The 22,073-nt window shown below is 55.0% G+C and overlaps 3 protein-coding genes and 1 long non-coding RNA gene across 7 annotated transcripts in view; 2 read left to right on the top strand and 2 right to left on the bottom strand.

Moving 5' to 3' along the window:
* The first annotated feature begins 110 nt into the window (after positions 1–110).
* Positions 111–5,094, top strand: PCOLCE (procollagen C-endopeptidase enhancer). The gene is made up of 9 exons (XM_077758606.1): positions 111–314; positions 1,118–1,226; positions 1,668–1,926; positions 2,742–2,866; positions 3,411–3,547; positions 3,839–4,086; positions 4,344–4,421; positions 4,557–4,727; positions 4,858–5,094. The coding sequence occupies exons 1-9, from the start codon at positions 220–222 to the stop codon at positions 5,022–5,024; spliced, it is 1,389 nt and encodes a 462-aa protein (XP_077614732.1). The 5' UTR covers positions 111–219; the 3' UTR covers positions 5,025–5,094.
* A 1,627-nt stretch (positions 5,095–6,721) lies between these two features.
* LOC144227096 (uncharacterized) lies at positions 6,722–8,019 on the bottom strand. The gene is made up of 2 exons (XR_013333854.1): positions 7,892–8,019; positions 6,722–7,192 (listed from the first exon to the last, which is right to left on the bottom strand). It is a non-coding gene; the product is annotated as an uncharacterized LOC144227096 (long non-coding RNA).
* MOSPD3 (motile sperm domain containing 3) lies at positions 7,719–10,382 on the top strand. 4 transcript variants are annotated; one of them, XM_077758602.1, is made up of 6 exons: positions 7,719–7,804; positions 8,282–8,546; positions 8,777–8,852; positions 9,083–9,312; positions 9,899–10,063; positions 10,161–10,382. In XM_077758602.1, exons 2-6 carry the CDS (start codon positions 8,345–8,347, stop codon positions 10,190–10,192), a joined length of 705 nt encoding a protein of 234 aa, XP_077614728.1. In that variant the 5' UTR covers positions 7,719–7,804; positions 8,282–8,344; the 3' UTR covers positions 10,193–10,382. The 4 variants fall into 4 exon arrangements, with proteins under 4 accessions (XP_077614728.1, XP_077614731.1, XP_077614730.1 ...); XM_077758605.1 differs by lacking the exon at positions 7,719–7,804 and adding an exon at positions 7,885–7,904; XM_077758604.1 differs by lacking the exon at positions 7,719–7,804 and adding an exon at positions 8,010–8,051.
* Positions 10,383–13,563: 3,181 nt separating this feature from the next.
* The window catches only part of TFR2 (transferrin receptor 2), a 14,181-nt gene continuing 5,671 nt past the window's right edge, over positions 13,564–22,073 (bottom strand). The window contains exons 5-18 of the mRNA XM_077758572.1: positions 21,937–22,072; positions 21,698–21,820; positions 21,201–21,317; positions 20,931–21,070; positions 20,429–20,592; positions 19,281–19,400; positions 18,674–18,756; positions 18,530–18,593; positions 18,364–18,431; positions 18,200–18,276; positions 18,036–18,120; positions 17,721–17,948; positions 17,253–17,393; positions 13,564–14,314 (exon numbers count right to left, since the gene is read on the bottom strand). Of these exons, the coding sequence (XP_077614698.1) occupies positions 14,030–14,314; positions 17,253–17,393; positions 17,721–17,948; positions 18,036–18,120; positions 18,200–18,276; positions 18,364–18,431; positions 18,530–18,593; positions 18,674–18,756; positions 19,281–19,400; positions 20,429–20,592; positions 20,931–21,070; positions 21,201–21,317; positions 21,698–21,820; positions 21,937–22,072 (1,831 nt within the window). The 3' untranslated portion in view covers positions 13,564–14,029. The remainder of the gene's footprint in view (positions 14,315–17,252; positions 17,394–17,720; positions 17,949–18,035; positions 18,121–18,199; positions 18,277–18,363; positions 18,432–18,529; positions 18,594–18,673; positions 18,757–19,280; positions 19,401–20,428; positions 20,593–20,930; positions 21,071–21,200; positions 21,318–21,697; positions 21,821–21,936; position 22,073) is intronic.

Below are 22,073 nucleotides of genomic sequence, written 5' to 3'. Positions count from 1 at the left end.
TGTGTCCAGGACCTAGAGAGGCCCCTGGACTCACCACTGTCCCGACTACATTCTCCCTGTCCCGCCTTCCCCACCGCCCGCCCCACTGGCCAGTCCCCACGCCCACACACCCGAGGCTGCCTCATCTGGCACTGATTATCCCTGCTGCTGCTGCTGCCGCCGCTGCTAAACTCAGCTGCTGCCTCAGTCTCGAGGACCCCAGCGCCTCTCCCCCCAGCCATGCTGCCTGCTGCCACTGCCTCCCTCTTGGGGCTCCTCCTCACTGCCTGGGCCCTGCTGCCTTTCACCCAGGGCCAGACCCCCAACTACACCAGGTAGGTCTCTTGGCACCTTCCAGATAGCTTGAGTGGGCTTCAAAAGCCCTGATTCCTGGGGGTTTTCCTGTGGATCCTGTAGATTCTTTCACTAACACACCACCCCCCAGATCTCCCACAGCCCCCACCCACCCCTAGCCCCCAAGTTCTCCCTCCCTGCTGTAAGACCCCTGTCTCCTGCGGGTCACCACTGGCCACCATTCCTCCACCCTTTGCCCTCTAAGTCTCCCAATCTGCCCAGACCCTTGGACCCCCATGAAAGCTGAGAGCTCCAAGACCTTCAACTTGCCTGGTAGCTGGACATCTAGATTCCAGGAGGGAATTAGAGATGATGGGGGAAATGGGGGAAGTGAATGGGAGACTTGGGAATCAGATACTCAAGTAGTTAGCAGGAAGAGGAGCAGGGCAAAGGTTGGGAGCTGGGGGACCCTGGTTTCCAGGTTCAATATGAGGGCCATCGCTGCTGCTTCTCATCTCCCCGCCCCCTCCCCCCCCATGGCCTCGTGGCTGTGTCCACATCTGGAAGTAGTTAGGCGGCTCCTGTCCCTGTCTGCCAGGCAGGGCGAGGGGGGGAGAGTAAGGAAAGGCCTGTGGANTGTTGGGGTGGGGGTGGGGGGTGGGGGTGTTGGAGAGACAGCCAAGTTGCTGGCCCCACATGTCCCTGATCCTCTCAATCCCAGCCTGGCTGGCTGGAGCTGCCCCAGGTCCCCTTTCTCCTGCATCCTCCTGGCCTCCCTCCCTGACCCACCCTCATTACCCTATAATCTCCTCCACTCATGGCCCACCCCTCTTCTGTTCTCCAGACCTGTGTTCCTGTGTGGAGGGGAGGTGACCGGAGAGTCTGGTTACGTGGCAAGTGAGGGTTTCCCCAACCTCTACCCCCCCAATAAGGAATGCATCTGGACAATAACAGTAAGAGGGCCCCTCTCATCGCTATGCCCTTGTTGAAGTCTCCAAGGCCTGACTGCTAAGGGAACCCGAGTCCGCTGGGCGCCTGCCCCCTTCTCCCTGCACCACTGCTCCCAGTGAAGTCCAGGCCCCCTCCCCTCTTCACTGATGGCAGCAGTGCCCACAGTAACATGTAGCAAAGTGTCCTCACACCTTAACGCAAGGCCTGCTCTTCACTCCTAATTTCATTTCTGGCCCTGGAATCTCTCCACAACCCTCAGGGCTTTTCCCTTGGGCAAGCCACAAGCTGCTGCAGAGCCCAGGCCCTCTGCTCTGCTCCCTAATGGAGTCCCTTCTTGTTCAGGCCCATTTTCTGTATGAAAAGCTTGGGGAAAGGGAGATACCCTCTGCCTGGTTTATGTGTGGCCTGACTTTGTGAGTCCTCTCCCCTGCTCCCTGTTTCAGGTTCCTGAGGGCCAGACTGTGTCCCTTTCCTTCCGAGTCTTTGACTTGGAGCTGCACCCTGCCTGCCGTTACGATGCTCTGGAGGTCTTTGCCGGGTCTGGAACCTCTGGCCAGCGGCTTGGACGCTTCTGCGGGACCTTCCGGCCAGCGCCCTTAGTCGTCCCCGGCAACCAGGTGACCCTGAGGATGACTGCAGACGAGGGCACGGGAGGACGAGGCTTCCTGCTCTGGTACAGCGGGCGGGCCACCTCCGGCACTGGTGAGACCTCCCTCACCTCCGCCTTCCCCCTCTCCTGGCCCCNGAGCCTAGGGCCCCCATTACCTGCCTTACCCTTTTTCCTCACTAACTGTCCCTTCAGTCCCTCCTCCCCGTCTTCTCTCGCCCCTCCCGCACCCACCCATCCCCTCTTCCAGGGCCCCCCCCAGGCGCGAGGCGGAAATGGGTCACCGACCCGCGGGTGGAATGGGCGGCCTGGGGTTACTGGGACGGTGAGTAACTGCCCGCCCCCGTCCGCAATCGGGCTCCCTCAGACGGGCGCGAGGGGGCATCCCCGGGCTGGGGGACTAGGTTCCCCCGACCTGGAGCCCCCTACACCCACCCGGGGCTCCCGATTGCGGTCCCATCACCCCCTCCTGGCGGTATAAGTCTCCCCTAAAATGTTTAAGGCAGGGACCTCGCCCAAGAGGCCCCTGGGGCTGTGCCCTAATTTGAGGGAGCCCTCACAGCGTGAGGACTCCCCAGCCTGCAAATGGGACTTTTCCGCCAGGCCGGGGAGATGGGATCTCCCAGGGGAAGAGGAGCGAGGTGGCCGCGGGTCAGGGGGAGGGGCGAGAAGGGAGCGTGTCCAGCCAAGTCCTTCCCCTTCCACCGCCCGCCTGGGCGCCAGGCGGTCCAAGACTCCCCTGAGCCCTGGTCCTCCAAGCCCCCTCTCTGCTAACCAAACCCCCTCTTTCCTACCCTTCTCATCCCCTCACGCTGAGACACAACCGTCCGAGCTTCCAGCACAGAGCTCTCCTCGAGCTGACCGAGGGTCTCCACCGCCTCCCACCCCCACTCCTTTCTCCCCTCCCCAGAGCACCAATTTTGCGGGGGGCGGCTGGAGAAGGCCCAGGGAACCCTGACCACGCCCAACTGGCCAGAGTCCGATTACCCCCCGGGCATCAGCTGTTCCTGGCACATCATCGCTCCCCCGGACCAGGTACCGACCCCCTGCCCCGGCTGCCCTCGGGGACACAGGCGGCGTCCTCCAGCAGGCAGTCAGTAGAGATTAACTGACCATCTGCTATGTCCCGACCAGTGAGCTCGCGCTGGTGGGGAGCAAAAACAGACCCAGAACTGCTTGCACTCAAACAAACAAACAAACAAACAAAAATGTAAAATTACACCTGTGACGGTCTTACGAGAGTGAGGTACACGATGCTGATATATAAACGGTGTTTGTGTGTGTGTGTGTAGGTGTGTATGTGGTGGCGGTGGAGGTGTATGCTAGGTCTGTTCCTTGAGAATGAGCCAGGACTAGACCTTGCCGACGACGGCGACAGACGCCACTGAAAGGTTCCTCTGGGTGTGTGATCCTCCGAGTAGTGGTGAATGCTCTGGGGGTGGGGAGTCTCCAGGCGACGCGGGAGTGGGGGGAGAGGAAGCTGCCACGAGCTTCCGGGTTCCCGGAGGCAACGCGGGGTGCAGGAGGCCAGAGGGGCAGGGCTTCTGCGCCCTCAAGCCGCCCTGGGTCCCGCGGCCAGGTGATCTCGCTGACCTTCGGGAAGTTTGACCTGGAGCCCGACACCTACTGCCGCTATGACTCGGTCAGCGTTTTCAACGGAGCAGTGAGCGACGACGCCAAGAGGCTGGGGAAGTTCTGCGGCGACACCGCCCCGGGGTGAGGGGGCGGAACCTGGGTGGGCTGTGGGTCCCGGCGTCTCCAACTCCCTAGGGGAGACAGTGGCGGGAACCTCGCAGCGGTTGGGAAAGGCCAGGCTTAGCTGAAGAGGCAGGATCTGAACCCGGGAGCCCCAAGCGAGTGGGCGGAGCTAGGTTGGAAGCCAGGCAAAAGTGGTCCGGGGATCCAGAGGCGAATAGGTCCTGCGAAGTCTGGAAGCTGGTACAGCCAACCCAGGGCAGAGATCACAAGGCCCGCCTGACGCTTCCCCCGCTGCCCCGCCACCCGCAGTCCCATCTCCTCCGAAGGAAACGAGCTCCTCGTCCAGTTCGTCTCTGACCTCAGTGTCACGGCCGATGGCTTCTCCGCCTCCTACAAGACCCTGCCGCGGGGTGCTGCCAAGGAAGAGCAGACTCGGAGCCCTGGGGAGGACGCCCAGTCGGGTACCCAACTCCTCAGCCCGGGCCCTAAACCCGGACTCCCGTCTGAGGAGAAACCAAAAGCCTCGTCTGAGGCTCAGGCAACTCCTGGGGGGCCCGGTGAGTCTGGGAAGGGGGAGGAAGGGGACACAGACTGAAGGCAGCTGTTTCAAAGACCTCCTTTCTGAACTTATTCATTCATTCATGTGTAACTCACCGGTGCCTCCTCCAAACTCATGTCTGGTACTGGGTGCTGGGGCCCAAAGCTGGAAAGAGCTTGGGATGAATTCATATCAATGAGGCCGTTATGGGGAAAGTGACACTTCCTACGTGCCACATGGGTCGCCCTCCACAAACCACACCCTCCTCCCTCTTAGATGTGCCCAGTGTCCCCTGCCCAAAGCAGTGCCGCCGGACAGGAACCTTGCAGAGCAACTTCTGTACCAGCAACCTGGGTAAGAAGCTCCATCTCCCAGCTTTGCTTGTCCAGCAGTTTTCACCTGCCCCTCCTGCCCTCAAAGTCCCTCCTCCTGGTTCCAGACCTGAATCGGCCTCCTCTCTCCTCACCATTCACCCCCACTCTCCCACAGTGGTGACCGCAACAGTGAAGTCCATGGTTCGGGGCCCAGGAGAGGGCCTCACTGTCACTGTCAGTCTCATTGGTGCTTACAAAACCGGAGGTCTGGACCTGCCTTCTCCAATCACTGACACCCCCCTGAAGTTTTATGTGCCCTGCAAGCAGTGCCCCCCTATGAAGAAAGGTAACAGATGTGGGCAAATGGGGAGGAGGACTTAGCCTCATGAAAATCATAGAAACTGAAGGACTCTGATGAGGAGGTATATCTACAAGGTCTCAATAACACACTCTCAATCCCTCCCTCCCTCCCCCAGGAGTCAGTTATCTGATGATGGGCCAGGTGGAAGAGAACAGAGGTCCCACCCTTCCTCCAGAGAGCTTCGTGGTTCTCTACCGGCCCAACCAGGACCAGATCCTCACCAATCTCAGCAAGAGGAAGTGCCCCTCCCAACCTGTCCGGGCTGCTGGGTCCCAGTCCTGAAACCCAGGTCAGCTTCCCAGCCCTAGGCCTAGGGACTTCTTTCTTATCCAAATAAATGTTTCTTGACTGAGGAAGGGGTCACATCTCCATTTCTATGGTTTGGGGGTCCATCTAAGAGAATTCATTCATTTGTTAAACTCAATAGATGTTTACTATAACAGAACAATCTTTTAAGAATGTAAGACCTTGTCACCCCTTTGCTCAAAACTCATATATATATGTGTGTGTGTGTGTGTGTATACATATATATATACGTATATATATATTTTTTAAGTTATGTATTTATTTTGAGAGGGAGAGACAGGAGCACAAGCAGGGAAGGGGCAATGAGGAAAGCCAGAATCTCTAGCAAGCAGGCTCTGCACTTTCAGCACACAACCTAATGCTGGGCTTCAATTCATGACCTCAAGATCATGACCTGAGCCAGCTCAAGAGTCAGCCCTTTAACCAACAGCACCACCCAGGCACCCCAAAACTCTCCCACATTCTGAACACACACACACACAGCGGCGCCTGGGTGGCTCAGTCGGTTAAGCATCCGACTTCGGCTCAGGTCATGATCTCACAGTTTGTGGGTTCGAGCCCCACATCGGACTCTGTGCTGACAGCTCAGAGCCTGGAGCCTGCTTCAGATTCTGTGTCTCCCTCTCTCTCTGCTCCCCCTCCCCCCACTCAGTCTTTGTCTCTGTCTCTCAAGATAAAGACATAAAAAAATAAATACACATGCATTGGTAACTATGTAGAGGGGATGGACATGTTAATTAGCTTGATTGTGGTCTTTTCACATTGTGTACATAAATCCAAATATCAGTATACCTTAAATATATACAATTTTTATATGTCTAAGATATCTCAATAAAGCTATTAAAAAAGAGATAAAGAAAACCTCACCCAGAGTTTCCCATTAGTCTCAAAATAAAAGCCAAAGTCCTCCTGTATGTAGACTCTGGGGCTCTAGGTAATCTGTATCCAGCCCCCCACCTCATCTCATCTCTGACTATTGTCTCCTTTGCAAGTGCTTTTCCACTCTCGGTGACTCCATGACCAGTTTCAGTACCCTTCTGGTTGGGGGCTTTGCCTTTGCCATCCCCTCTATCCAGAATTCTCTCCACTGATTTATCATAGTTCATTTCCTAACTTCAATCAGATCTCAGCTCAAAGTTCATCTTAGTCACTCATTCATTTGTTCAGTCCAAATGCCAAGCACTGTGGAATAAACCAGAAAACAAAACAAAGTCTCTGCTCTTATGGGGAGGAGAGTACATTCTAATGGAGTGGAAATACACAATAAAATAAACATGGTGTTGGGGCACCTGGGTGGCCCAGTCAGTTAAGAGTCAATTGACTCTTGATTTTGGCTCAGGTCATGATCTCACAGTTTGTGAGTTCAGAGACTGCTTGGGAGTCTCTCTCTGCCCCCTGCCCTGTTCTCTCTCTCTCAAAAATAAATAAACTTTAAAAATAGAAATAAAGATAACCATGGTGTCAGGTGAAACCATGCTATGAAGAAAACAGCCTAAAAGTATAAAGGGGGGGGGATTCTACATTTGATGGGGTGCTCAGGGATGGCTTTGAGATAAAACGAACTTTCTTTTTGCTCTACTGCTAACCAATCGTGTGGCCTAGGGTGAGATTCTTCACCTTACTGAGGCTATTTCATCTGTGAAAGGAGTTAAGATTCAGTGGGATGATGCAAGTGGCAGGGTTGGTAAATCCTACTTTATTGTGCAAATGTGGGTGATCTGAGTCCCATGAAGGAAAGGGAAACTCAGGAGAGGAGGCGTGGGCTGAGATCCTGATGCAGGCCGGCTGGGTCTGCAGACCCAGCCAAAAGGGTCCTTGGCTTCGTGCAGGATACAAATCAAACATGAGCTGGCAGTTTATTGAAGATAGAGAGATACGTACTGGGCGTCTAGGAGACTTGGAAAGGAAAAGGCCACAAGTTTCATCTTTTCTTGGAGTCTGGGGTTTTACTGGTGATTGTGCTCTGTGCACATGTCCTCTCAGGCATCCAGGAACTGGTTAGAACAAGGACAGGGTGCAGATGTCCTTCATAAGCCACTCATTCCATGAAGCCTGGGGTCTTGGAGATATTGGGTGCCAGTGGTCTGGAATATGCACATGATGGCTCTCCCGGGTCATTCATTCTTTAGATATCGCCTACTGTTCTGGAAGACATCAAAGATATCATTATCTCTTTGTCCCTTACAAGGAGGACATGTGTTTTGCATTAGGAGATTTGTGTAGAGTGGGGTGGGGATGCGGGTCCTATCAAGAATAGAAGTCAGAAAAGAAGCAATGCGGGTGGGGGTGGATGGCTTTTTTTTCATGGGATGCCTTCAGTTTCCCTGTCTCGATCCGAGTCCAACTGGAAGTAACCTCGCAACTGGTACTATGGAAAACGGCTATGATTGCTGCAGAGGCTTCTAGGAAAGCCTGGAATTAAAGTAAAGAAAGAGGGCTTCCCTGCGGGATGCTGACTCTAGTGAGTTGTAGGTCTCAGTGGGGAGGGAGGAACAAAGCAAGGCTTCCAGCCTGCTGGGGTCCCCGTCCGCTACCCCTGAGCTCCAGCATTAGAGCCGGAGACGCCCGTAATGTTTCACGCCACCGGGATCAAGCGAATCACGTCTTTAAGTACACCAATGGACGTATGCTTACGGCGGAAACGAGGCCTCCCTAGCCAATGACAGAGACTGTACGGCGGAAGTGTAGAAATGGTCTCGGGAAGATGGCAGCCTCAGTCCGGCCACAAGTTGATTGGCAGGTGCAGTGACCAGAGGGTAAGCCTTACAGCACGAGCGGCTGTTTGGAGGCTGAGGCACGAAGCAGCTGCGGGCCGAGCTCAGGGAGGGATCGGAGGCACTTACATAAAAATCTCCGGTGAGCTAGAGAAAGGGCGGTTCCGGACGGGGTGCTGCGGCAGCCCAGGTCTGGCCGGAGAGCAGGGACGCCCGGAAGGGGCGGGGCTTGCAGCGGGGCGGGCGGGGCTTTTGGAGATCCGGAGCCGGGCCTGGAGACGAGGCCGGGGTTGGGAGCAGTTAGGGGCAGGGTTTATGGGGTGGGCGTGGCTATGAGGTGGGACTTGAGGCGGGGCCGAAAGAGACCCGCACAGAGCAAGAGAGGGGAAGGGCTTGGGGGGACTGGGCCTGGTCTCGGGGAGCCTCATCTAGCGGATTTCCGACGCGGCAGCGGCAGCATCAGACCAGGCCCTGTCCCCCGATCTCATCTCGATTCCTTTCTCCTCTCTCGCTCAACAGCTCTAGATTCCAGGCCCTGTCCCCTGGGCTCTGCCTTCGGATGTCCCACCGTCCACAGCCTGCATGCGCCGTGGGGCGCCCCAGGACCAGGAGCTGGTGGGCCCGGGGGCTCCTGCGCGGGGGTCCCGGGGCGCCCCTCCTCCCTCGGGACTTGTCCCGGTTCTCGTCTTTCCCCCGGACCTAGTATTCAGAGCGGACCAGCGGAGTGGACCCCGGCAGCTGCTGACCCTCTATAACCCCACGGGAGCAGCGCTTCACTTCCGAGGTGAATGGATGGGCGCCTCATGCTAGGGTTCTGGGTCTGGGGCCAAGACACTGGGGGGCTGTGTGGGCTGGAGGAGTGTGATGAGCAGGGTCAGATATCCAACCTTGGCAGACTGTAAGAGTCATGTCCTTCCCTGGGGTAGAGGCAAGAGGGACTCTAGTGTCCCTCCCTGGGCAAGCTTGTGTAGGGTCTCTAAAGCAAATCGGTCTGTGTATGCCTTTATCCCTCAGTCCTGTGCACAGCACCTGCCAAATACACGGTGTTTGACGCAGAAGGATACGTGAAACCTCAGTCCTGCATTGACATGTGAGTTGGGAGGGTTGAGGGGACTCGTGGAAGCCAGGGGTCGCTGCCACCGTTGTCAGAATTACCGCACCCGTCCCCTATGGCTCAGACCTGGTCCTCTTCAACCTTTTTCCCCACCTCTGTCAGCATCCCTAAGGGAAAGGCTCCTGGGAGGTGGGGCCTGGATCCACTTGGATCACTTCCTGTCACTCACTTCCTCTCAATGGGCCTCTCTCCTATTTTGGGACCAGTGTGATTCGCCACGTGGCCCCCATTCCCAGCCACTATGAGGTCCAGGACCGCTTCCGCATTGAGCTGTCTGAGGAAGGAGCTGAGGGTCGAGTGGTGGGGCGCAAGGACATCACCTCGATTCTGAGGGCCCCAGCCTACCCCCTTGAGCTTCAGGGACAGCCTGACCCAACGCCCCACCCAGGGCCTCCTTCCTGGACAGCACCATCCACGGCCAGACACTTCCCCGAGAGTGAGTTGGGGGATGGGAATTCTTGAGTTCTTGAGCATTACCCTAGAGATGCACCCACTTGGAGTGGAAGGGGTCTTCTGGTTCAGTCTTTTGCGTTTTGGTAGAAGCATTCCTAGAAGCTAAGATTTTATATGAGGTTAAGCAAAACACAGACTTTTGTAGTTTTTCGTGGTTTCTGGTTTCTGGCTTCTACTTAGAGGGAAAAGTTCTCCCTTGGCTCTAACTTCAGTACTTCCTATCATGTGCCAGCTTAGTTCAGTTCAATATGAAACGCATACTGAACCACTGTGCTGTACCAAGTTGTGGGCTCTATATGGGAGATAAAGTTCTTGCCTGACAAACATGTCCACAGGAGCCAGTAATGAAGACAGGGTGAATAGGAAAAAAAAATGCTGAGGGACCAGAGGATAGAGGGTTTCTTGTGATTGTTGGGACAGAGGCTCCAGGGAGGAGAGGACACCTGCAGAATGCCCCTTGGAAGGCAATAAAAAATAGACACACCTCCAATCTCCAGCCTCCTTCCTGGGGACGGTGGGCTGGGCAGGAGGGGGGCTGGAGCTTCTGATGAGCCAGGCTTGTTTCCCAGACCCCCATCCGCAACTGGCCACCAGCTCCTTCCTCCTCTTCTTGCTGACCGGCATAGTCTCCGTGGCCTTCCTGCTGCTTCCACTCCAGGATGAACTTGGCAGCCAGCTGCCCCAAATTCTGCACGTCTCCCTGGGACAGAAGTTGGTGGCGGCCTACATCTTGGGTGAGCAGTAGTGGCTAGGGAGATGGGGGCCACGAGGAAGGCTAGCAGAGCCTCAAGGCTGCTCATTTGGTCTTGCTCTTCTGTCCTCCCCCTCCAGGCCTCCTCACCATGGTGTTCCTTCGGACCTGAGCTCCCTGCTCAACTTCCACCCACCTCCTGGGGCAGAGACGTGGATGTGCACATGAGACAGCCACTGTGATGCTCATGCCTTGCCTCAACTCCTAACCTTCTTCTTCCTGCCCAGCCTCCCTCCCCAACTACCCAGGGATTTGTATTCATTTTCCAAATTGAATAAATTTTTGAAATTTAAACTGAGAAACATAGGGAACAAGCCCCTTTCTTCCCACTTCATTCCTCCAGTTCCTCCTCCCATCCCCAGGGGACCTGGGAGCCCAGGGGCAGTGAAGGGGCCCAGTGAGGGTTCTAATCCTGGTGCTGCACCAGAAAAACTGTGTGGCCTTGAGCAAGTCATTGAACTTCTCTGAGCTTCTATTTCTACCTCTAAAATGAGGGAATTGGGCAAACAATTTTTTTAATGTCCCCTTTACCTCTAACAAAGGGTCCTGTCCCTAAACTGATGTACTCAAATTACAAAGAATCAAATCCTGCCTAATCCCACCCACTGTAGACATACAGTTTCAGTCTTTCTTTTTTTTAAGTTTTATTTCTATTCTGAGAGGAACGGAGTGGGGGAGGGGCAGAAAAAGAGAGAGAATCCCAAGCAGGTTCCCCGCTGCCAGTGCAGAGCCCAACATGGGGCTCAAACTCATGAAACTGTGAGATCATGACCTGAGTTGAAACCAAGAGCCGGACGCTTAACCAAGCCACCCAGATGTCCCATCTAGTCTCATATTCTTGAGCTATCAGAGCCTCTTGCCAGGGTTTCCTAGATGTTTCCAGTACCCAGAATCCTTTTCTGCCTTTTTGACCCTTTATCTGCTTTTGTCTCTTCCTTTATGACTTCAACTCCTGTGGATCAGAAACACCAAGGTCCCTGGCAAGACTGGGGAAAATGGGATTGCCTGACATAACCTCAACACAACCAGGCAGGAGAAACTAAGGCACAGGAAAAGAATAGGATCCTTGAAAGGTAGGTGTCCAGCCCTCTATCAGATGCAGGGCAAGGGAGAAGAAAGGAAGAGGGACAGCCAGTGACACTGGCAGATCGTTGACTGGGGAGAAAAATCAGCAAGATAATGTTAAGACAGACTCCATCTGTTCTCTGCTTCTGTTGTCATGTCTCTGATCCTCTTGCCTCCTTCTAGAAGAACCCTATTGATGACATCCCCCCTCTCCCTCAATCCAGGATAATCTCCCTGTTAGTTTGCTAGGGCTGCACAGATGGTGGGGGCTTAAACAGAAATTAATTTTCTGACAGTTCAGAGGCTAGATGTTCAAGAGTAAGGTGTCAACAGGTTTGGTTTCTCTGGAACCTTCTCTTTGGCTCCCAGATTGCCCTCTTCTCGCCATGTCTTCACATGACCTCTCCTCTCTGTGTGCACATCCCTGATGTCTCTCTGTGTCCAATTTTCTTACAAGGACACTGATCAGATTGGCTTAGGTCTACTCTAATGGCTTCATTTGAATTTAATCACCTCTTTTTTTTTTAATGTTTTATTTAAGTTTGAGAGAGACAGAGACAGAGTGGAAGCAGGGGAGGGGCAGAGAGAGAGATACACACAGAATCCAAAGCAGGCTCTGGGCTCTGAGCTGTCAGCACAGAGCCCAATGCGGGGCTCGAATCCACAAACTGTGAGGTCATGACCTGGGCCGAAGTTGGACGCTTAACCAACTGAGCCACCCAGGCGCCCCCAAGAACTTAATCACATCTTTAAAGGCCCATCTCCAAACACAGACTGAGATATTGGAAGTTAGGACTTCAACATAGGAATTTGGGGGGGGAGCACATTTCAGCGCAAAACACTCCCCCCCTCAAGATCCTCAACCCAATCACCTCCAAAAAGTCCTTTTTTGTTGGGCAAGGTAACATTCATTCACAGGTTTTGGGGATTAGGACAGTAACATCTCTTTTCCAGATTGGTATTCTGGACAAGGTGAAGGGCTGAGAAACCACTTTGGGAAATTTGTTGTGGATATTATGTCAGAGAAGCAAATAGTTGAGAAGGGTCTAACCCTAGTCCAGACTCCTGAGAACCCACCAAGTCAGGCTCAGGGTGCTCAAGAGGGGGAAGTTTCATCCTGGAACCCGGGGCCTGGGGGATCGCAAGCTGTACACTAAGAGGCCTTCACTCCCCAGCGTCCTGAGGAGCAGGGTAGGACCTGTCCACATCAAGAGGACCGAGTAGCCCAGACACAGGCCCTAGGATTTATGCAGCTGCCCTGGGAGTGAGGGCCAGGGCTGCCGCCTCCTGAGATGTGATTAAAGGTAAAGTGGTGCTGACAGCACTTACACTCCCCTGCCCTCCTGCAGCTTCTACCTTGCTGGACAAAGACCCCTTTGGTCAAAGGGGACCCACGGGGAGAGAAGTCCCAGGGTGGGTGAATCTTTTTTTTTTTTTTCTTAAATAGTTTATTGNCATGATTTGGCTATTGTTGAGAGTGCTGCTATGAACATTGGGGTACATGTGCCCCTATGCATCAGCACTCCTGTATCCCTTGGGTAAATTCCTAGCAGTGCTATTGCTGGGTCATAGGGGAGTTCTATTGTTAATATTCTGAGGAACCTCCACACTGTTTTTCAGAGGGGCTGCACCAGGGTGGGCAAATCTAACAGGTGTGTGTGACCCCTGCAGTCTCCCAGGGCCCCATGCTCAGGAGGCCCCGTGTTTGGGAGTTAATGCTCTGTGGTCACCTACTTGAAATTCTTAATTGATTCTGCCTTTTAGTTTATGTTTTGGGGTCTATGACCATACCACCCTGAACGCGCCCGATCTTGTCTGAATTTATATTTTGGAAGCACAGTCCGATGGGACAATGGAGGATGTGCTGGGGATCTTGCTGCCCCTGGTCAGATTCTTACCTGCTAGCTCCCTGTCTCCACCCAGAGACAGCTGTTACCCTCCTTTCCCAGCAGGGCCTGACCAGGCACAGGGAGTCTCCAGGTCACAGTCAGGGTCTGGCATGTGCGCCATCCCTACCAAGTTGTGGAACAGAGCCCTGAGTGCCTATGGGGATCTGCCCCAGGGCATTTCCGTCTGAAGATCTGGACATTAAGTAGCAAGTTAAATTCCACCATACAGGTTGAAAGACTGTGGGAAGGAAAAAGGGTCGTTCATACCTTTTGAACAAGAGGCCCTACAAATAATGTATCCATCTCTGGTCTCAGCAGAAGCGAGCTCTTCACCCCTCGATGGTCTTTGGAGAAGGGCCCTCTTTATTTCCTTAGACAGCTTCCTTCCTCAGGTAACAGAACAGCTCAGTTTTCCCCATGAAGACACCATTCCTACTTGCATCCTCTTTGGCCCCTCTGCCCAACCCGTCCCTGTCTCAAGGGAGGGAGGATTGGGTAGAGTGAGGGTGAGGAAGAAGTATAAAGGTGCTTATAAACAACAGATGCCACCAGGTGGTTTATTAAGATCCAAACCCCAGCCTCTCCCACCAGAGACCACCAGTTGGCTACAGGCTATGGTTCCAGTCATTCTCCCACTAGACTGGTCCTGTCCCAGGACCTAGGAAACCTTCCAGAGTGGTCTCTAGGTGTAGGGGACCTCTTTCCCAAAAGGTAAAGGGCTATGATGAAAGGGCAGATGCTGCTCTCTGATTAGCTGACAGTACGGCCGGTCCATTGTGGAAGGCACTCCTCAACTACTCCTACACTTCAGGGCTAGGGGTGTGGGTGTGTGCGCAGGCATTTTGGCTGGGCCCCTTGCAAGGGCGGGAAAGGCTAATGAAAAATCGGTCAGCAGGTAGAGGTGGTACTAGGCACCTCCATCACCTAGAAATCACTCAAGCGGGAGGGCAGGAGCTCTTGGCAGGGGCATATGCTCGTCCAGCCCACCGCGGACCTCAGAAGTTGTTATCGATGTTCCAAACGTCCCCACTAAGTGCGTTGGCTGCCCCCTGCAGCGTCCAGGTGAGCAGGGCCAGCTGGCGTCGGAAGCGGCTCTCCTGGAAGCTCAGACCGGGAGGCACCTGTAAGGAGGCAGCTCTAGGGTCTCCGGAGCCGCCCGAGCGCAGCAGTCGCACGTGGTCGAGCAGCGCGCCCAGCGTGTGGTCTCCGTGGCCCAGGAAAATGTGGCGGAATGGGGAGTCGGCCGGCGACACGTACTGGGACAGGAAGTAGAACTCCACCTGCACCGAGAAGGGGATCAGGTCAGCTTGGGGGTTCACCCTGGAGCGCGGGGGCCAAACACACCTAGGCGAACATTGCTGAGCAGCTTCTTTAAGTCCCACCTCCCTTTGACTATCCAATCGGGAGTAGCCATTCTTTGACGTCACCTGCAACCGGGTAGGATGCGTCCTCCTACTGTGTTTCGGATTATATCCCTTTCTATCCCTCCGACCTCCAAGCCAGCATCTACGCCTCCCATTCACTTACCCGGCTGAAGCCTTAAAGAACAGTCTATCGTCCTGGTGTTCCTCACTCTCCTACACCCTAGTCATTCCCCCTCACCGCCTCTAGCGTCTACATATTAGAGTCAAAGGTCAAGGGGACTGGCCAGCGCTAATGAAGTGCCTGACTCTGTCCTCTATAACTTGCATGCTGATCATCCTTCTTGAGATGGCCTCACTCCAGTTCTCCTACCTTTCTTCCAGCCTCTCTGGGCTTCTTGTGCTCCCACCTATGGGCAGGCCCAAGGCTGGACCCCCACCCTCTGCTCCTCTCCTTACCTACAATCCGGTGGTTTTCAAGCCTGGCTGTTTATTAGAATCACCGTCGCGTGGGTGCCACCCCAACAACATCGGAATCTCTAGGAGTGGTCTCACAAGCTCACATCTTTTCAGGTCCTCCATCTTTCTCTGGAAGGGCTCCTCAGTGCCCCTGGCTGCAGTCAGGACCTCATGGGGATAATTGCCAAGTCTACTTGACAAAAATCATCCACTGAAATCCTGGCTTCCACCTTTCTGGCCCTCCCCACCAGGTAGGGGGCACCTGGACACAGCCTCATACACATGTGAGCACCAACTTTTTCTAAAACCTGACCCTTGCACCCACAGTCCCTCATGAGCACCAGGGTCTCCCCAGTGCCTCTCAGCCCTGAAGGTGTGTTCATGTGAGTGGGGTGAGCTCAGACTGCCTGGTTTCTGATTTTGGCTCCACCACTTACTGTTATCTTGGATAAGTTATCTTTGTACAGTACTAGCAACCACACAAGATATGGGGGAGTCCTGTGAGAGAAAATGCAGGAAAACCCACACACATGGCAGCCCTCAAAAAACGGCAGCTGCTATCATTTTCCCCCTCCCCTTCCTCAATACCCCATCTGTCCATTTTCCTTCCAAATGTCTCCCATTATTACAGTTCCCTCACCCACAGGTGGTATCTACTACCACTCCTCATCCAGAGCTTAGTCACTCTGTTCATTCCCTCTTCACCATGTACAGTCTGGCCAAATCCTCCCTAAAACTCTGCTCTGCCCCCACCATAACACCTTTCTAATTCGCTTGATGCCCAGACCCTAAAAATCCAAACTTCTTATCCTGGCATTCAAGTTTCCCTTGATAGGTAATCTCTCTCCCACAATTTGGTGCACCTCTCCCTTCTACTTCTCCACAGGCTTCTGTTCCAGCTCTGCTGGTCCATGTCCTGCTCCCAAGGACAGTCAGGCTTATCTCACTGTCATTCCCTTACTCTGGGTCTCTCCACTCTGAAATGTCTTTTTTTTTGCACCAACCCAAGTTCTGTTTGTTCCTCAAGGCCAACATCACAGTCTAAAGCAGGGGTTAGCAAGCTTTTTCTGCAAAAAGTCAAGTAGCAAATATTTTTGGCTCTGCAGGCCATACTGTTTCTGTTGCAAACACTCAGCTTTGCCACCATAGCTACCACAAAAGCAGCCACAGACAATCTGAAAATCAATGCACATGGCTGTGTTTCCATAAACCTTTACTTGAAAAAACAGGCAGCAGGCCAAATTTGGCCCACTGGCTAAAGTTTACCAACCCCTGGTCTAGAGCCAGCTGTGTTGCTGGTTCTGAAGTCCTGAGTCGTTTACTCTCCGGCCCTGAGTCTGAGCCATGCCCCTAACACACAGATGCCTTTTATTCCCTGGGGGGCATGTGGCAACTTGGGGGGTGGGGTGGGTGAAGGGAGTAGTATCTTTTTGTGTTCCTGGAGTCTGGCACAGCAGGAATTAAAGCAAGATCTGTGAATGAGAATGAACCATGCAGTGTCTCAGTGGAAGGGACAAAGGGAAGAGGAGATAGGTCAGGAAGTAGGGGAGGAAGAGAGGAAACTGAAGAGAGAGAAGAATGAGAGGGATCAGGAGAAAAGAGCAAGGATGAAAGAGCAAGAGGGATGGGTTTGGGAACAGAAACAAGGAATGAGTGGTGCCAAGGAAAACAGGCAAGGTCATAAGGAGGGAAATATAAGCAAAGACGTGTTCCAAAGCCATGGTCCTGCATACACTATGGGTTCCCTGTCCACACCACACGCACAGAGGATGGTCCTGCTTAGAATTTTGTCCTGTCGACTTTTTCCCACACCCACGGTCCCTACTTATTCCATTTCCAGAAATCAAAGGGTTGTGGGATTGAGTTTTTAGAGTAAAGAAATGGAAGAAAGTGGAGAGGTTGGAAGAAGAGATGGAGCGTGAGTTGCAAAGTATTCAAAACGAAACAGGAGTGATTGGTCAAAACAAGATCCTGTAAAACTTTATGTGACACCTCCCCCCGGCAGCTTCTCTGGGTTTCATCTCTCTTATTACCAGAAGGAAGAGAGCTCTCTTTGCTCTGAATTTCTTAAGCCTTTGCCCCTCCTGGGCCGTAAGCTTGTGCCTCCTGTACTGTGGACAATCATGGAGGGCTCAGGGCAGGACAGTTCTGCCACACCGTCTGCCAATTGGTCAGCCAAGTGGCTGGCCCTCCCTGTCAGTTTCTTCACTTTGTGGGGCCTGTCTCAGTGGTTAGTCCAGCCTCGCCGGTCTGTGAGCACTGTCAGTCCGGGCCTGGAAGCGCCCAGAGGACAGGGACCACAGGAACCGGGCAAAGACTGAAAGAGGGAAAAGGCCTGCGGAGGGCGGCTACAGGCCACCGGAAAAGGGAGAGGGCGTGGCAGGGGGCGGGGCCTCACCCGCATGATGCGCACGTTGTACATGCGCATCAGCCGCTCGTCGCTCTCCTCGGAGCTGTAGATCTCCTTTCGCAGCTTCTCAGCCGCCCGGATGTAGTCCCCCCGCGCCGAGTACACCCACTGGAGGGTTAGTCCGCGGGCCTGAGGGTGATGACGCAGGCTGGGGCCAGAGGCAGGGGCCAGGATGGGGGATGGGGCTGGGACCCTGGGACCCTGGGACCCTGGGGCTGGCAGGACTAGGGGGTATAGTGGAACAGAATACTGGGATAGGGAAGATCTGTGTGGTTGGGAGGGTGTGAGCTGGGGCCTAAGGGGCCTAGGGCAGGAGTAAAGGGGCCAGGTTGCCAGAGGGCACTAGACCCTAAGGATTGTGGGGAGGAGGGGCCACACCTCTGGAATGGGCAGCACTTTGAGGGGATATACCGGCCCCCGCCCCCAGAAGCCAGGAGCAGGGTTGGTGTCTTGGACCTTGAGGTCCCTAGAGAACTCGTTGAGGCTGCCGATGTGCTTGAGGACCACGTCACCGTAGCGGCCAAAGTCCAGAGGCAGCAGGTGATCGTGGCTGAGCCTGATGAGGAGCTGCCCAGCAAGCTGGGCCACAGCCTGGGCCACCGCAGGCAGGCGGCCCCGCAGAACCCTGTGTAGGTTTTCGTACGTGTCGTCCTTCGTGTGCAGGAACGGGTACACCTGGCCATCCTGCCGGAACAGGGTGAGGGCTAACACAGGTCTTTGTGCAGACAGGCTGAGGGGCTGTGGCTCTGGGACAGGGACAGGAAGTCTCACCTCCATGAAAGAGAACTCAACGGCAGGGACCCCCGCAAAGGCCGTGAAGGAATAGGCACTGCTGTCCATGGGCAGTGGCCGGATCCTGGGAGTGGGCAGGTTGGAGTGCTCTGTGGGTTTGGCTCCCCTACAAGTTGCCCTCCCTCACCCTTGCCCCAACTTACACCTCAGCATCCCAGCTGTGATTGTTGGACATCACCTGCTCATAGAGGGTCTGCCCACTGCGGTTAGGAGAGTCCACCTGGGGGCAAGGTAAGGGGCGCCAGTCAGGTCAGGCCCTGGCCGCCGCAAGCTTCCCTTCATGCCCTGCTCCTGGCCAGGGCCTTGCCTGCTTCAGGATGTTCTCTATGAGGCTGATCAGAAGGGGGCTGGTCTTGGCCTGGAACTTGTCATCTCCTGCAGAGAGGGAGGAGAAGGGATGCCAGGCTCAAGGCTTGGCCCCAAGGGCAGGGTGCACCAGAGGGGGCCCAGCTGGCCACAGTATCCCCACTCACCCAGCACTGCATTGTCCAGGCTCACATAGACTACAGCTTTGAGGTGCAGCACACTGAGGTAGCCCTGTGGGTGAGGGATGTGGAGTTTAACCCCCTCCCCACCTCTTCCCACTGCCTGACTCCCTGCCCTGGACCTCACGTTACCTCCAGCCACTCTGTGGAGCCCACACTCCCAAAGTCCCCTCCGTCCCAGCTGATGAAGAGAAGGCTCCTGCGGGGCTGGAAGCCTGGAAGCAGAGTGGGTTGGGAGCATTGGCTCAGCTGAAGACCAAGCAAAGACGCCATCATTGTCTTCCTCTGCCCTGCTTCCCTGGGGTCCCTCCTTCCCTCCCATCCAACCCAGCCTAGCCCACCTCCCCTGATCTGCCCTGACTCAAGTTTAACAGTGATGGAGATTGCTTTCATGTGGAGTCTTCTGCTTAATGCTTCACTCAGACCAAGGACTATTATTACAGTTGATTCTTGAACATGTGTTTGAAATGCTTGGGTCCATTTACATGCAGATTCAACTGAGCAGAGGGGTCAGTGCCCCTAACCCTGGCGTTGCTCAAGGTTCAATTCTACTTTCATGTTTAGATAGGGAAATGGTGGTAAAGTGACTTTCCCAGGACCATGCAGCTGGGACATGGAGAAGCCAGGTTTGGAGCCCAAGTCTGAGTGGCCACCCTCTAGCCTGTGCTTCTTACTGCCTCTCTGCCCTGTCCTGGCTCGGGCCACAGTCCCAGCTGCCCAGCCCACGCCCTGACCTTACCATTGCTCACCATGGAGGAAAAGGTTCGCACCAGCTCCAGCAGGATGGCCGTCCCCACAGCGGACTTGGCTGCTCCTGGGCCCCACGCATCCCTCTGTGCCCCAATGACAACATAGTGATCTGCGGGAGAGAAGGTTTGGGGTCCACATCCTTGGGGCAGTACCCAGAAAGCACCTGGGAGGGTACGTGCTCAAGGGGCCTCATCAGTCTCCATTTGCCAGCCCCTACATCTTTGCAGTCCCAGCCCTGCCATCCCTCTTGTCCCTAAAGAAAGGGCCCCTCTTCCCCTTGGCCCTGCCTGGATGGCCTGCTCCTTCAGCAGGGTGCCTGGGGTCATTCGGGATTCCATCACCTCTCTGGTCAGCCATGTCCTGCTGTTTGACAAGTCCTGACAGGTCTTCCTCCTTTGCCCCTCTCTCTGATCCCCCCCCCCCCAACCTCTGGCTTTCTCATCTGAGCCACATCACAGGCTTCCCTGTGTCTCTCCCTCAGTGACTGTAGATATCACATTCTTTAGCTCAAGAACCCACTTTGATTTGGGAGCGCCTGGCTGACTCAGTCGGTTGAGCATCTGACTTCAGCTCAGTTTGTGATCTCACGGCTCATGGGCTCGAGGCTCACGTCAGGCTCTGTGCTATCAGGGCGGAGCCTGCTTCCTCTATCCCCCTCTCTGCACCTCCCCTGCTCATGCCCTCTCTCTCTCTCTCTCTCTCTCTCTCGCTCTCGCTCTCTCTCTCTCTCTCTCAAGACTAAACATTAAAATTTTTAAAAAGAACCCACATTGATTCCCCACCACTATCTGCATCTAGTTAGGCTCGAAATACTCGTTTGTCTAACCTGAACTTCATTTCATGAGATAACATCACCCAAAGCATGTTTGCTCACCTTCCATGCTAGGGAACTCACTACTGTGAAGAACTGTCCATCCTGTCTCTGGACAGATTTGACTGTGGGAGCTACTCATTGCCACCCTCCTTGGTACCAGATCGGCCTCAACTTGCAGGCTTCTTCCCTACTAACCCCTGCTGCCCCCTCCCCTGGGCATCACTCTTGCCCACTCCCCCAGGGCCTCCTGCCCCAGCCCCATCTCTAGTCTGGGGTCATGAGCGATGGCTCCCCTCCTGCAGGCTGTGGGCAAGCTAGCACACCTGGCTCTGAGCGGCCCTCGATGCAGCCAAAGATGTTGCTGATGGGGGTGGAGACCCTGTGGTTGTTGACCCCTAGGTGCAAGCCTGGCCCAGGGCCCAGGCGATAAGGGGAAACTGGGAGGCGCCCCTGCCATTCCTGGGGGGCCACAGGGCCTTGGAGCTTCCTGGAGAGGGGTGGGGTAGAAAGAGTTGGAAGTGGCAGAGAGGCCGAGGCTATGGAAGAGCCCAGAGCTCCCTCTTCGCTCTTTCCCTCCCACCCTCTGGTTCCAGCTTGACTTCTGCAATGTGCCTGCTGCCTTGGACAATTGTGCAGGTTAGGTCCTGCTCAAAGGTGTCCAGAGAAAGTGTGTGTGATACCCAGCTGGAGTTGCACTTACTGGATAGCAGGCACGGGCGTGAGGCTGTGCCCACCCAAAAGATTTTTCTAGTTCACCCCAAAAGACTTTACAAACTAGTTCCCTCTCCCTTTCTCCTCCCCTCCTGGTCCCCACATGCCCCTCACCTCAGCAGGAGGGAGGCAACGTAGGCACTGATGGGCTGGGCTGGGATGTTAGGGAGGCCCGAGGACTGGACTGGAGGGAACTGGGTTTGATTAAAGGAAGGGAAGCCAGGTGTGTAGGGGTCCCCAGTTCCCAGGTGCACCTGTGAGGAAAGGGGTGTCCACGCTGAATCTGTGAGCCGGGTTCCCAAGAGTAGCCTACCAGTCTTATCTCAGACAAGCAGGTATAGTCTTGGGACCCCAGGAATCCACCACTGGCTGTCCCAGACTCACATGTCCATACACAGCCCTGTGGCTGGACAGGCCGAGCTTGTGTGGGTCTTGGGAGAAGTCAGCAGAATCAGGGTATATGAGCACTCCTCGGGCCCCAAAATCCTGGGCGCTGGCCACCTGGGGATGGGACGTGGGTAAAAGACTCCTTCTCGCAGAGACAACCAATTTATAAGGGCAGGAGAAGCAAGTAAAATTAAAGTGGCACTGCCTCTGCTCTGCTATTATGAAGCAGAGAGAGGCTGTAAGCACCCCATCCCCCACCGTCATCTTCCCACCTTTGCACAGCAAACCTCACTGTGTTCCACAGTCTTCCCTGCTTGTTCTACGTCCCAACCTCCTGATTTTGCTTCCCGCCAACACTTTCTTACCCGCTTGGTTCTTTCTTTTCTCTTTCTGACAGCCTCCTAGAAGCTTCCCATAAGCTGCTATCCTGTCTTCGCGTTCCGCAGCCCTGCACCCTCTGTGCTCCACTCCATCACACATTCAGGGACCCTCACCTTCTGTGCAAAGCTGATCTCCCCCAAGCGCACCAGCAGGAGGCGCCCCGCCGGCTCCACGCCCCGAGCCCGCAAGTCCTGCAGGTCCTCTGGCCGCCCATAGTGGGCGTACACCAGCTCTCCCTGGGGATGGGAAGGACCGTGAGGCGAGCTCTCCCGGTCCCTCCTCCGTCACCCGCCACCCGGGAGAGGACGACGCTCGCTACCCCGGTCCTGGGGGCGGGACAGGGGGCGCTCACCGTGGCGTTGCCCGTGGCGCTGTAGGGACAGTAGACGTCGTGGTCCTCCAGCGGCAGGGGCTCCCCGAGCTTCCCAGACGCCTCCACCCAGTGCAGGGTATTGGGATGAGCCCTGAGGAGCGGAGGTGGTAAGCGTC

The sequence above is a fragment of the Crocuta crocuta genome, unplaced genomic scaffold, assembly GCF_008692635.1.
Source record: "Crocuta crocuta isolate KB4526 unplaced genomic scaffold, BGI_CrCroc_1.0 scaffold273, whole genome shotgun sequence".
Taxonomy (NCBI): Eukaryota; Metazoa; Chordata; class Mammalia; order Carnivora; family Hyaenidae; genus Crocuta; species Crocuta crocuta.
This window is presented reverse-complemented; position numbering and strand designations above follow the sequence as displayed.

What these genes read in the sequence shown, in the direction of transcription:
- PCOLCE (XM_077758606.1), top strand. Translation starts at nt 220, where the DNA reads ATGCTGCCTGCTGCCACTGCCTCCCTCTTGGGGCTCCTCCTCACTGCC. An exon ending in CAGACCCCCAACTACACCAG is followed by an intron (nt 315 to 1,117) that starts GTAGGTCTCTTG and finishes TCTGTTCTCCAG; the next exon opens with ACCTGTGTTCCTGTGTGGAG. An exon ending in CTTCTGTACCAGCAACCTGG is followed by an intron (nt 4,422 to 4,556) that starts GTAAGAAGCTCC and finishes ACTCTCCCACAG; the next exon opens with TGGTGACCGCAACAGTGAAG.
- MOSPD3 (XM_077758602.1), top strand. Translation starts at nt 8,345, where the DNA reads ATGCGCCGTGGGGCGCCCCAGGACCAGGAGCTGGTGGGCCCGGGGGCT. An exon ending in AGCAGCGCTTCACTTCCGAG is followed by an intron (nt 8,547 to 8,776) that starts GTGAATGGATGG and finishes TTTATCCCTCAG; the next exon opens with TCCTGTGCACAGCACCTGCC. An exon ending in CCTCAGTCCTGCATTGACAT is followed by an intron (nt 8,853 to 9,082) that starts GTGAGTTGGGAG and finishes TTTTGGGACCAG; the next exon opens with TGTGATTCGCCACGTGGCCC.